This window comes from Bidens hawaiensis, unplaced genomic scaffold (genome assembly GCF_021521415.1).
Source record: "Bidens hawaiensis isolate Kalapana, Puna unplaced genomic scaffold, B.hawaiensis_p1.1 tig00003004_1, whole genome shotgun sequence".
Lineage (NCBI taxonomy): Eukaryota > Viridiplantae > Streptophyta > Magnoliopsida > Asterales > Asteraceae > Bidens > Bidens hawaiensis.
This window is the reverse complement of record NW_027491161.1, coordinates 1710948-1724754: the sequence shown is the minus strand read 5'-3', so window position 1 is coordinate 1724754 and position 13807 is coordinate 1710948. Positions and strand designations below refer to the sequence as shown.

The 13807-nt window shown below is 37.2% G+C and overlaps 1 protein-coding gene across 1 annotated transcript; it reads left to right on the top strand.

Moving 5' to 3' along the window:
* Nucleotides 1–5133: 5133 nt before the first annotated feature.
* Nucleotides 5134–6042, top strand: LOC143621982 (uncharacterized). The gene has a single exon (XM_077093246.1). The coding sequence runs from the start codon at nucleotides 5134–5136 to the stop codon at nucleotides 6040–6042; it is 909 nt and encodes a 302-aa protein (XP_076949361.1).
* Nucleotides 6043–13807: the final 7765 nt, after the last annotated feature.

Sequence of the window (13807 nt, the reverse complement as noted above, 5' to 3'; positions counted from 1 at the left end):
TATATGAATTGAATGGTTTACTTTTGAATAATATTATTTACTTTTGAATTATTTAATTATCAAGAAAATTTAAGAAGACTTAGTATATATGAAAATTATAGTGATAGACCAATAGATAAATACCATTTGTCTAAAAAATCTATTGTTTTAATAGTATAAGTAGATATAGATATAGATATAGATAATGATGGCATTTACATGAAACCTTTTGCATCCCATAAGACAGAAGAGACATTTCATAAATGGATGAAGCTTCATCAAGTTGCACCAAACGCTTTAAAAACGGGTCACCATGTTGGTAAATTACTTTTTCTACCCAATTATGAAATACATTTTTTTGTTCTTGGCATGCAACTGTGGCTGTCTATCACTCCTTGTTTATATATAAATATAGATTAAATTATTTTTAAAATACTTTTAGTCGTTGCAATATACAAGTTTTTTTTTAATTTGTAAATTTTATATTTTTAAAGTCATTTTTCTGGTTTTGTCGATTTCGCGTTTAATGGCGAACCGTCTAACGTTTTCCTGTCAAAAATTATTATTTAAAAGTATATAAACACCTTTTTTAAAGTTAACATACATAAGTTTTATGATTTTTTTATAAAAATACTTTTCTTTCTGGTTTCGTTATAAGTTTCACAAAAACAATTCTTTTTAGCGGGTTCGCGTTGTCTTTCACGGCATGAACCGTCTAAAAACACGGTTTACTAACTTGGTTTATTATATGCATTAGTTTGTATAAAGTATATCATATTTTATGTTTTAGAGGCTGTTTTAAAACTGTTTTAAAGCCTTATCAGTTTTGCGTTAAAAAATTGAACTTTTGACTGTTTAAACAAACGACTATCAAATTAAGCAAGGTAAAGCATGTAAATCATTTCCTGGTCATTGTGACACATCTATAACACTTTATTAGCAGATTTTTATGTCATAAAATATTCTCTAGGTACATTTTAATGAATGTGGCAAGTTATGCCTTTTTGAAGATTTAATGTTAACGAACAAGCACTAATCATGTGTTCATCAAGCAAATATTATTTATATGAATGAGCCAAACTTATGATTACAAGATCATTCATAATATTCTATCTTTAACCATCTAGAAATGATATAATCTTACTTTTGTTCAATCAATGTTTGTTAGGGTTTCAAACCCACACGATCTTCATCTATTTTCTTTGTATGGATTGATTTTAGTGTGACATTCGTCATTTTCGTTTAATAAATGTATTTGTTTTATTACCCATCATGTAATCGGATCTCTATATTTATTAAAAACGTCAACTTATCTATTATGTCTTTCGTTTTATCTGTATTGTGTTGATAAATCATTAAAGAATTGAGCAATTGCACTTTTGGACCCTAAACTTCAGTTTAATCAGTTTCTGGACCCAGTCCAAACCACAAGGACTAATTTGCAAAATATTATTTTCTTTCCTTTTCTCTTCTTCTTCCCCGTCAACAGCCGTCAACCCCACCCCCCCCCCCTTCCTTTTTGATTCATTTAATTCCATAAATCAAGATAATTTGATTAATCCATAACCTATGCAAATCATAATCATCATTAACATCGAGTAACGACCGGTTAATTAAGTTAATATAATCAAAAATCGCAAGAACATAGGCCGCGGACGTTTTGATCTTGTTAGCCTATATATATACAAGCCAAAAATCCAATTCACAAGCACCACACCATCGTCTCACTATCACGAAACTAAGCCCCATCCTAATTGCATTATTGTATCAGTTCTTGGACTCGTTTGATCTCACCCTTGGCCGAAAACCCTAGGCCCTCATTCTTGATCAATCCTTAACCATTGCAGGTAATTGAAACATGCTTATGGGTCACGAATTCATCCTCTACAAAATCCCTCTGTCAATTTTGATTTACAGAGGATGTAAGGTCCGATTGCTAATTCTAGGGTTCTTAAGGTCTGGGGTTTGTTTGATTAACTTGTTAAATATATTTGTTTTGGTGTCTATTAACGAGTTAGACACTGGCTCAGATGGCCAGTGCATATTACACTAAAACACATGGCCGGCCAGGGGCGCAGGTTCGATTCCCCCTGGCCCGGTTTTGGTTCTTTTATTTTATTTTGTTTTGTTTGTTGTTTTATTAATATAAAAACTATATATTTATATTAAACCCATATTTTTGTAACACTTGTTTAAATAAAATGAACTCCGATCAGTTTCTAAAATAAATTTTGTATACACACACACACACATATATATAAACACTCATAATCATTTATATATATTAAAAATAACAATAATAATAATAACAATAATAATAATAATAATAATAATAATAATAATAATAATAATAATAAATGCATTTCTTAGCTTCTTTCCTTCATTAACTAAATTGAATCTCCTTAAAAACTATTACATAAAGCATTTTCATATGTCGGTGTATATATTATATAAAGGATTTTCTTTAATAACCAAATATGACTTGTTAATTATTTTCTAATGATTATTTAATAAAACTTAATTACATCTTTATCAATATTCTATAAAGTATAACTAATACGTTAACGACCCCAAATCCGTTGCAAACGCATCTCCTTGTGTCTTGTTCATTTAGTTTGTTTAAATATTTATTTCATTTACACTTTAATAATTAGGACAAATTGTCGGAAATTCTCGCGGGACCAATTAGCTTACTTTAATGAACAGGAGGACGACACTATTTGATTTCATTTACTTTACGCTTTAATACTTATTGCATGATGATTGTTGAATCGCGAGTTTTCTATATATATGTATACGCAAAAACTTATGAAAGCTCGCCAACTTAATTGTTGACAAAATATATTATTTTCAACGTGCTACAGGTTGAATCGATGGTGTGCTAAGGACGAAGATCATTAGTATGCCTTAGGATATTGAAATAAAGAACTTATTTAGTTTTCTGATGAAGTGTTATTGTTTTTCTTTTATTTATGAACAATGTGAGTGCTTTTGATTACATGAAATGAATTTATTATAATTAATGTCGCTTTAATAGCGTTACAAGCTTATGAATGATCTGTACGTTACACCCGAGCGTAATCCGCTTAAAGCCGGGGTGTTACAGATTGGTATCAGAGTCGTAACTATAAGATTGGTTGTTAGACGTATCGGCCTAGTATAGTTATAGTTTATTTTAGGGTCCAAACTGCATGAATACTCTATGTGCTAGGTGCCCGCACTTATATTAAAGTTTCATTCATACGCTTGAATTTATAACATTTCATAGCGTCTCCTGTACACATGTTCGCACACAAACTCCAAGGGATAGGCCTAAAACAAATATTTTCAAAATATTTTTCAATCAATTTTATTTCGGTTTTCCGTTTTCTGCATAAAGACGGTTTTGCGTGGCGAGTATGTAGTAATTGTAGGGGGGCGTGCTTGTTTTCCGAACTCTTGACACCAAGGTTCATGAAACCTAAGGATAAGCAATGCGCATATATCCAATCAGAAGCAGGACCCGCTTGCTTACCTAAAGAGTTCGGAAAGGGCGTGAAACCCTAAGCCAAAGCGTACGACACAAACGCCATACGAATCGTAACTTTATGTTTTCAAACGTGATCATGTCCTCTTTGTGATAAGGATATGGTTACACTCCTTAGGATGTCATATAAGTCATGGTGGTTCATGCGACACGTGACTCCGACCCTCCATGTTTTACAATGTGTTTTAACCAAAAGTCTGTCAAGTCGTGGTGATACACGAATACCCAGCTTTGGTTCGATTTAATTTGGAATTTTGATTTTTGTGCTGGAACATAAGAGTCCATGGTGGTTCATGAAAACTCTAAGTTCCACACAACACTTATTTTATTTTTACAAGTTTTCATATTTAACAAACATTAACAAGAACTCTTACACCACATACAATTCCGAGACTCACGATTCTTATAACGCTTGTTCTCAGAATGGCCTCTCGTCATCTTAACCGTCGTCCTACCAGCCGCAAGATGACAGCCCAGATCGCCAAGCAAATGGTTGCTGTGCTCCCGTAGATGGTGGCTCAAATGCACCAAACCATTGCTACCAATTCGAACGCAGCTGCTTCGGGTTCAAACTCCAACTCTTATCGCTATAAGAATTTTACCGATGCGAAACCTGATAAGTTCGATGGCTCTGAAGGTGCCACTGCCCTACTGCAATGGTACCAAAGTATGGAGAGTACTTTCCTCCATATCGAATGTCCCGATGACAAGAAGACACGCTTTGCTTCAAGTGTCATTGAGAAAAGAGCCCTAAATTGGTGGGTGAAAGAAAAATCCACATGTGGTGCCGATGTAGCCATGGCCTTGCCATGGGAAGAAGTTAAGGAAATCATGACTGCTGAATTGTGTCCACCCAATGAACTTATGAATCTGGAAGTGGAATTTTGGAACCTCAAACAAGAGGGTGCTGATAAAGTTGCCTACACTGCCCGCTTCAACGAACTTAACATCCTGGTGCCACACCTTGTCACTCCTCTCTCTCGTGGGATTAGCAAGTATATTCGGGGTCTACCAAGGCAAATCTAAGATTCAGTTCAAAGTAGTGCTCCTAAGACTCTTCGCGAGGCTATTGTTCTTGCTGCATCCTTGTCTGACAACCACGTCAAGGCAGGAACCCTCAAAATCAGCAAGAAGGCTGCTGAGAAAACCGAGGCCGAACCTTCCAAAGAGGTCAAGGCCAAAGCCACACCCAAGCAAACCGCAACAACAACAAAAACCACTCCAAGAAGCGAAAGTAAAACTATGCCTTAACCCAACCAAACCCACCACAACTCCAATACCCACAAACCCAAACCCAAAATATACAAACTCCCCCTCCAAAGAAGCCTTACCATGGTCCCCATCCGTTTTGCCAAATCTGCCAACGACACCATCAACTTGGCATCCCTTGCCGCCAATGCACCCATTATGGTCGTTATGGACACCTGCTAGGCGCATGTTTCGAATTCATGCGTACCCAACCAACCCTCACCAAACCACCCCGTACTCCCCACGCCTTCAATCAAAACCGTGTCTTAACCCAAGCTCAACCTATCTCTTAAGCTTACCCCATCCCTCGAGCCTGTTTCAATTGTGGAGATCCTGGTCATTTCTGCAACGCGTGTCCTCGACTCGTATATCAGGCCCAAATGATTGCTCAGCCTGTGTATTCTGCTCAAGCCTATCAGGTTCAGGCTTATCAACCCCCGGTTCCCCAGATCATGGAAAATCAAGCTGTTCAATCGGTTCAAGCTAACCAAGCCTCAACTTCTCAAGCTGCACCAGCCGTCCCTAATGCTCGTGAGAGGGCCTTTGTGATCAATGCATATCAAGCTCAGCATAACAACGATGTGGTGAACGGTACGTTCATGGTTAATAACGTCTATGCATCCATTTTATTTGATACCGGTGCCGATATGAGTTTTGTCTCGTTCGATTTTGAGCCTATGCTTTCTTCGTCTCGTTCCAAGCTCGGAAATTCCTTTACGGTTGAAGTCGCAAACGGTAAAACTATCTCGAATGATTCAGTGATTCGTGGTTACACCCTAAATCTCAATGACTATGATATCTCCATCGACCTTATTCCTATGCAACTTGGGAGCTTCGATATCATAGTAAGCATGGACTGGTTAGCTCAACACCATGTCGAAATCGTGTGTTTTGAAAAGTATATTCGGATTCCTCTTGATGACGGTCGGATTTTGCGTATTTTCAGCGAGAAGCCTTCCAAAGGGCTCAAATTTATGTCGTGTACCCAAGCCCAAATATACTTACGTAAAAAGTATAAGGCTTTCCTTTCCACCGTTGTGGAAAAGAAATCAGAAAAGAAGGCAATAAAAGACATCCCAATGGTTCGTGATTTTCCCAAAGTTTTCCCTGGCGACGTTTCTGGTTTACCTCCTACTCATGAAGTGGAGTTTCGTATTGATCTCGTGCCTAGTGCGAATCCTGTTGCCAAAGCTCCCTATCGTCTCGCACCTTCGAAAATGCAAGAACTGGCGAGTCAACTCCAAGAACTCTCCAGCAAGGGTTTCATTCGCCCAAGTTCGTCACCTTAAGGCGCATCTGTTCTTTTTGTTAAAAAGAAGGATCGTTCTTTTCGAATGTGTATCGACTATCGTGAACTCAACAAACTCACGATTAAGAACCGTTACCCTTTGCCTAGAATTGACGACCTTTTAGATCAACTTCAAGGCGCATCTTGCTTTTCAAAAATCGATCTTCGTTCGGGTTATCACCAATTGCGCGTTCATGATGATGATATACCAAAAACCGCCTTTCGAACTCGCTACGGTTATTACGAGTTTATGGCTATGCCGTTTGGCTTGACCAATGCACCTGCGGTATTTATGAACCTTATGAACTGCGTGTGCAAGCCTTTTCTTGATAAATTTGTGATCGTGTTCATTGATGACATTCTCATTTACTCGAAATCTAAAGTTGAGCATGAAAAGCATCTAAAAGATATCCTCGAATTATTGAAGAAATAGAAACTTTTTGCCAAATTTTCTAAGTGCGAGTTTTGGTTAAACGAAGTCCAATTCCTTGGTCACATCGTTAACAAAAAAGGCATTCATGTCGACCCCGTTAAAATCGAGGCTGTTAAAAACTGGAAGACTCCAACTTCACCCACGGAAGTTTGATCCTTTCTTGGTCTTGCCAGTTATTACCACCGTTTCATTTTGAACTTTTCCAAGATTGTTTTGCCTCTCACCGCCTTAACTCATAAGGGTAAACCTTATGAGTGGGGGGCTAAGAAAGATGAAGCCTTTCAAACCTTAAAGCGTATGCTTTGCGGCGCTCCGATCCTAGCCCTTCCCGAAGGAAACGAGGATTTTGTTGTCAATTGTGATGCCTTGAATCAAGGTCTCGGTTGCATTCTCTTGCGACAAGGCAGGATTATCGCCTATGCGTCACGACAACTTAAGGTTCACGAGAAGAACTATACGACACACGACCTTGAGCTTTGTGCTGTTGTATTCGCGTTGAAAATATGGAGACACTATTTGTATGGAACGAAATGTGTGGTATTCACCGACCACAAGAGACTCCAACACATTTTCGACCAAAAGGATTTAAATATGAGGCAACGACGATGGGCCGAATTCCTTCGCGTACCAAAAGGATTTAAATATGAGGCAACGACGATGGGCCGAATTCCTTCGCAACTACGATTGCGAAATGCGTTACCATCCCGGTAAAGCAAACGTAGTGGCTGAGGCCCTTAGTCGCAAAACCCATGTTAAGAGCATTCTTCTCCAAAGCGTTGTTATTCCAACCGACCTTCAGCTATGCATCTTTGAAGCCCAACACATCTCGGTCACCGAAGGCAATATGTACAAAGAGATGTCGTGTGGTGCTGAACTCCAACTCGAAACCAAGCGTGATGCTTTGCTTTACTTTCTTAATCGTCTTTGGGTCCCAGATCGTGACAATCTTCGCATGGTTATCATGGATGAGGCTCACAAGTCACGATATGATGTCCACCCTGGTGCAGATAAAATGTACTTCGACCTTCAAACTACTTTCTGGTGGCCTGAAGAAAGATATCGCTATCTACGTTGGGAAATGTCTAACATGTGCCAAAGTAAAGGCTGTGCATCAAAAGCCTTCTGGTTTGCTTGTGCAACCTGTTATTCTGGTTTGGAAGTGGGAGAACATTACGATGGTCTTCATCACAAAACTTCCAACCATAAAAAGGCAGCATGATAGCATTTGGGTAATCGTCAATCGGTTAACCAAATCAGCCCATTTCATTCCCATTTGAGAGAAACTTCCAATCAATCAGCTTGCTCAAATCTATGCCAACGGGATTGTTTGTTGCCATGGTATACCTTTGAGTATCATCTCTGATCATGATGGTCGCTTTATGTCTCACTTTTGGAAATCGCTTCAAACTGCTTTGGGAACCCGCCTAGATCTTAGCACCGCTTATCATCCTCTAACAGATGGTCAATCGGAATGAACCATTCAAACCCTTGAGGATATGCTAAGAACTTGTGTACTTGACTTTGGTGGTAATAGGGACACTCATCTTCCGTTGATTGAGTTTTCATACAATAATAGTCACCACTCGAGCATCAAAATGGCTCCATTTGAAGCACTCTACGGCCGCAAATGTCGCTCTCCTATTTGTTGGAACGAGATCGGTGAATCCCAGCTCACCAGACCCGAAATGGTACAAGAGACCACCGACAAAATTGCTCAAATCCGTAATAACCTGCTCACTGCTATAAGTCGCCAAAAGTCTTACGCTGATAAGCGACGACGACCTTTGGAATTCGAAGTTGGTGACCTTGTCCACCTCAAGGTTTTTCCTTGGAAAGGAGTAGTCCGTTTTAGTATGAAGGGCAAACTAGCACCTCGTTATGTTGGCCCATTTAAGATTCTTGAACGAATCGAAGACGTAGCCTATCGCCTAGAGCTTCCGCAAGAACTTCAAGGCATTCATCCCATGTTCCATGTTTCAAACCTTCGAAAGTGTCTAGCCGATGAGAACCTTCATATCCCTCTCGACGAAGTGCGTATCGATAAGACAATGCACTTCGTTGAGAAACCGGTGGAGATCGAATAGATAAGGAAACCAAGCGTAGCCGAATCCCTTTGATCAATGTTCGTTGGGAATCTAAGCACAGTGCAGAATTCACTTGGGAACGTGAAGACCAAATGAGGACTAAGTATCCGCATCTTTTCGCTACGGATGTTAATACCTAATTTCAGGTCGAAATTTCCTAAAAGTTGGGAATGATGTGACATTCGTCATTTTCGTTTAATAAATGTATTTGTTTTATTACCCGTCATGTAATCGGATCTCAATATTTATTAAAAACGTCAACGTATTTATTATGTCTTTCGTTTTGTTCGTATTGTGTTGATAAATCATTAAAGAATCATGTAATTGCACTTTTGGACCCTAAACTTCAGTTTAATCAGTTTCTGGACCCAGCCCAAACCACAAGGACTAATTTGCAAAATATTATTTTCTTTCCTTTTCTCTTCTTCTTCCCCGTCAACAGCCGTCGACCCCCCTCCCCCCTTCCATTTTGATTCATTTAATCTCGTAAATCAAGATAATTTGATTAATCCGTAACCTATGCAAATCATAATCATCATTAACATTGAGTAACGGCCGGTTAATTAAGTTAATATAATCAAAAATCGCAAGAACATAGGCCGCGGACGTTTTGATCTTGTTAGCCTATACATACTAGCCAAAAATCCAATTCACAAGCACCACACCATCGTCTCACTATCACGAAACTAAGCCCCATCCTAATTGCATTATTGTATCAGTTCTTGGACTCGTTTGATCTCATCCTTAGCCGAAAACCTAGGCCCTCGTTCTTGATCAATCCTTAACCGTTGCAGGTAATTGAAACATACTTGTGGGTCGCGAATTCATCCTCTACAAAACCCCTCTGTCAATTTTGATTTATAGAGGGTGTAAGGTCCGATTGTTAATTCTGGGGTTCTTAAGGTTTGGGGTTTGTTTGATTAACTTGTTAAATATATTTGTTTTGGTGTCTATTAATGAGTTAGACACTGGCTCAGATGGCCAGTGCATATTACACTAAAATGCATGGCCGGCCAGGGGCGCAGGTTCAATTCCCCCTAGTCCGGTTTTGGTTCTTTTTTTTTATTTTGTTTTGTTTGTTGTTTTATTAATATAAAAACTATATATTTATATTAAACCCATGTTTTTGTAACACTTGTTTAAACAAAACGAACTCCGATCAGTTTCTAAAATAAATTTCGTATACACACACACACACACATATATATATATATTATATAAATATATAAATACACATAATCATTTATATATATTAAAAATAACAATAATAATAATAATAATAAAACCATAATAATAAATGCATTTCTTAGCTTCTTTCCTTGATTAACTAAATTGAATCTCGTTAAAAACTATTACATAAAGCATTTTCATATGTCGGTTTATATATTATATAAAGGATTTTCTTTAATAACCAAATATGACTTGTTAAATATTTTCTAATGATTATTTAATAAAATTTAATTACATCTATATCAGTATTCTATAAAGTATAACTAATACGTTAACGACCCCAAATCCGTTGCAAACCCATCTCTTTGTGTCTTGTTCATTTAGTTTGTTTAAATATTTATTTCATTTACGCTTTAATAATTATGACAAATTATCAAAATTTCTCGCGGGACCAATTAGCTTACTCTAATCTTTACCGTCTTCTCAATACAGTATTCCTCATTCCATGTGAGTTCTTCATAACCCCATTTTAACGTTTTATAATATTTTTGGGGTAGCATGTCACAAGTTTTTCTTTCGTTAGTTATGTGATTGTTTACAAACCATTCACTTATATCGTACATGTTAATATTATTCATGTATATTGTTTATAATTATACGTGAACTTGCTTGCAATGTGTTTATTGTTTTTATGGTGGAAGTTACGCAAACGCAAACGCATACACATAGTGGGAGGGTCCGACGGGACGTACCCGCGCCGTCTAATGTTACGACTTCGGTTTGTTTACATAAGGTGGTTCTCATTTCCCCGACTTCAACGGCTTCGGCTAAATGAACGGGAGGACGACACTATTTGATTTCATTTACTTTACGCTTGAATACTTATTGCATGACGATTGTTTAATCGCGAGTTTTCTATATATATGTGTATACGCAAAAACTTATGAAAGCTCACCAACTTAATTGTTGACAAAATATATTATTTTCAACATGCTACAGGTTGAATCGATGGTGTGCTAAGGACGAAGATCATTAGTATGCCTTAGGATATTGAAATAAAGAACTTGTTTACTTTTCCGATGAAGTGTTATTGTTTTTCTTTTATTTATGAACAATGTGCGTGCTTTTGATGATATGAAATGAATTAATTATAATTAATGTCGCTTTAATAGCGTTATGAGTTTATGAATGATCTGTACGTTACACCCGGGCGTATTCCGCTTAAAGCTGGGGTGTTACATTTAGTATTAAGAACCTCGATTACCAGTTTATAACACACTATTGAGAGCATTGTAAGATCTTTCCCTAACCACCAAGATAATCTTCTCCCTTCTTATGTAATGGGCATATGAGAAAAACACGATCCAAATCTTTTTCTTATAGCATACATAACATGCAAGTAGATGATTGTAAGATGGCACTCTTTTAGCTAGATTAGGGTTTAGAGGAATATGATTTTGGACTAACCTCGATTGAAAACATGCAATTTTGCTCGGGTTCCAATTTGTCCATAGGTTTTTTTTCGGCAGTCATTGATGAGCCGCCTACTACCCTGCTTAAGCTCATTGCTTGGTAAGTTGATCGATCACGAATCTTATATCTATCTCATGTAAGATACACGATGAATACATATTACATAGAATACACATACTTCTATTTACGTTTAGGCTTAGGTTATTCAAACACCATATAGGTTATTTGGACACCAGGCACGCCTATACGACTCATATAGGGGTTATACGAGTCGTATAGGTGCAAAAGAATATCTTTATGTTTGAGTATGTCAGATGGTGTACCCTTGTATCGTATAGCCCCTATACGAACCGTATATGGCTATATGACTCGTATAGCACCTATTTGACTCGTATAGGTTTTTTTTAAATTACTTTAAAAATACAAAATATTGAAAATAACAGCCGAGTTGATTATAAAACAAAAACACATAATTTAAAATAATATATTTTGCTCCATACTAAGACCATTAGTGGTAGTGAGAGAATGGGGGAGAAGGGTCCCACGTGACGCCCAGTTAGTAAGAAGACGGATTGTATTTCAGGGTGTGGTGGTGGAGAGATTGGAGGAGAAGTGTCACAGTTTTAGTGGTTATGTAAATAAAAAATTAATAAAAGTGAATAATGCTTTGGCCGAGAAATATTTCTTGTCACTCCTCTTTTTTTCCCAATCTCCCTCTCTTCTCGTCCATTACGGATGGTCTAATCAAACAACCTACAAACAACATGAGCGTTTCGGGGGTACCGGCTTTTTAGATGTCGGCATACGATCCATTAGGGGTTGACACCTATATGAGTTATCTAAGTTTTCAAACTATAGTTGTTATACAGGTCGTATAGACCCTATACGACTCGTATAGGTCAGATGTGATTGGTGCGTCTATACGAGATAGTAAGCCTATACGGCTCGTATAGAGGCTGTACGACCCGTATAGACTAAAACAGCTGTCACAGTGTCCCCTCCGTACATCTGTCAAGCATGTGAGGGCTATACAACGCCTAATAGAATTACTAATACATGTACATCTGTCACGCATGAGAATGGTGTGTGAATATAATAACCCTATGTTTATTATATTAATATAAAATAAAAATGCAATTTAATAGGTGGCGGCCCATAAAAGTATATTTAAATTTCAACCCTTAAATGCTAAAAAAAATTCAAATCTTTCAAAAATATTGGTAGCTGTTTAAATCAATGTGAGTTGTTGTAATGCATTACAAGCCATCATATTATAAATTCAACCGTTTTATTAATTGATACTTTTCTTTTTTTCTTTTTTTTAACTATCAACAAAAAAAAGGGTTGACGTACAAATTAAATTAACGTGCTAACTGTAAAAATTAAGTAGTATAATTATATATACAAGTAGTGTAATTATGTAATTACATCGTAGTGTAACTAAACTATGTTGTAATTGCACTACATTATAATTAGGGGTGTGCATGGGTCGGTTTGGGGCGGTTTTGAGCCAAACCCATAACCATAACCGACCCGTTATGGCAGTTTTGGTTAATCAGTATTGTAGGTTATAGTGAGTTGGTTATGGGCGGTTAACTGTAACCAAAACAATGTAATTGGCCTAAAGTTTAGTACTAATTATTACAAAAAATGGCATAACATAATCTTACAAAGTATATAATCCTAATATTAATACCAAATATTCAAAAAAAGAATGATATCATGAAATTCAACTTAATTTGATAACAGGGGTTGAACCAAAAACTTTTAATTGATATAATCCAACAATATGTTTGGTGGAAGTTAATCCCAAACATATTGTTGGTTAAATAAATGGGTCGGTTCGGTCATGCCGGTTTTGGAATTATCTTTAACCAAAACCGACCTACATTTGGCAGATTTTAAAAATTCATTAACCGATGAATTGGCTATGTCGGTTATCGGTTAAAATCGGTTCGGTTATGGTTCGGTTTAACGGTTCTGGCGGTTAAGTTGTTCACCCCTAACTATAATTACACTATGTTGTATATACAGTTGCATTACTTGATTTTCACAATTAGCACGCTAATTTAATTTGCATTTGATCCAAACCCCTATCAACAAAAGATTGATTTTATTAATAAAACACAACTGGATTTAGCAAGCAGCTAACCACACCAACAACACCAAACTTTTGACCGTTCGTAGTAAGGAGGGGAAGCGCCCCCTACTTTTTCTCTATTGGTTCACTTGTAAATAGCCCCACCATCAAGAGCATGAGAGCGTTTTGTATAAAACACTGAGAGATGATTTGAAGCCCAAAACGCCCTGAGGGGCGGTGTTAGGAGCGTTTTATCACTTTTGGAGGGTGACAGCACCCGCCACATATGGTCTTACAATCACCCACCCAACAAAAAAATACAAACACTACGCCATTAGTTACCCTATTACATTTTTATCATCAATTGAATGAACACCAGCTCTCCCAAGTCATAGTCAGCATTCTCAACCTATTCCAAACCCATAAAAACCCGAACACTTTGATCTCACCAAATACATAATTTAACTAGGTTGATTTCAAATCAAACATCGTCACATTTCGAGCCCTCCAAATATAATTACTAATT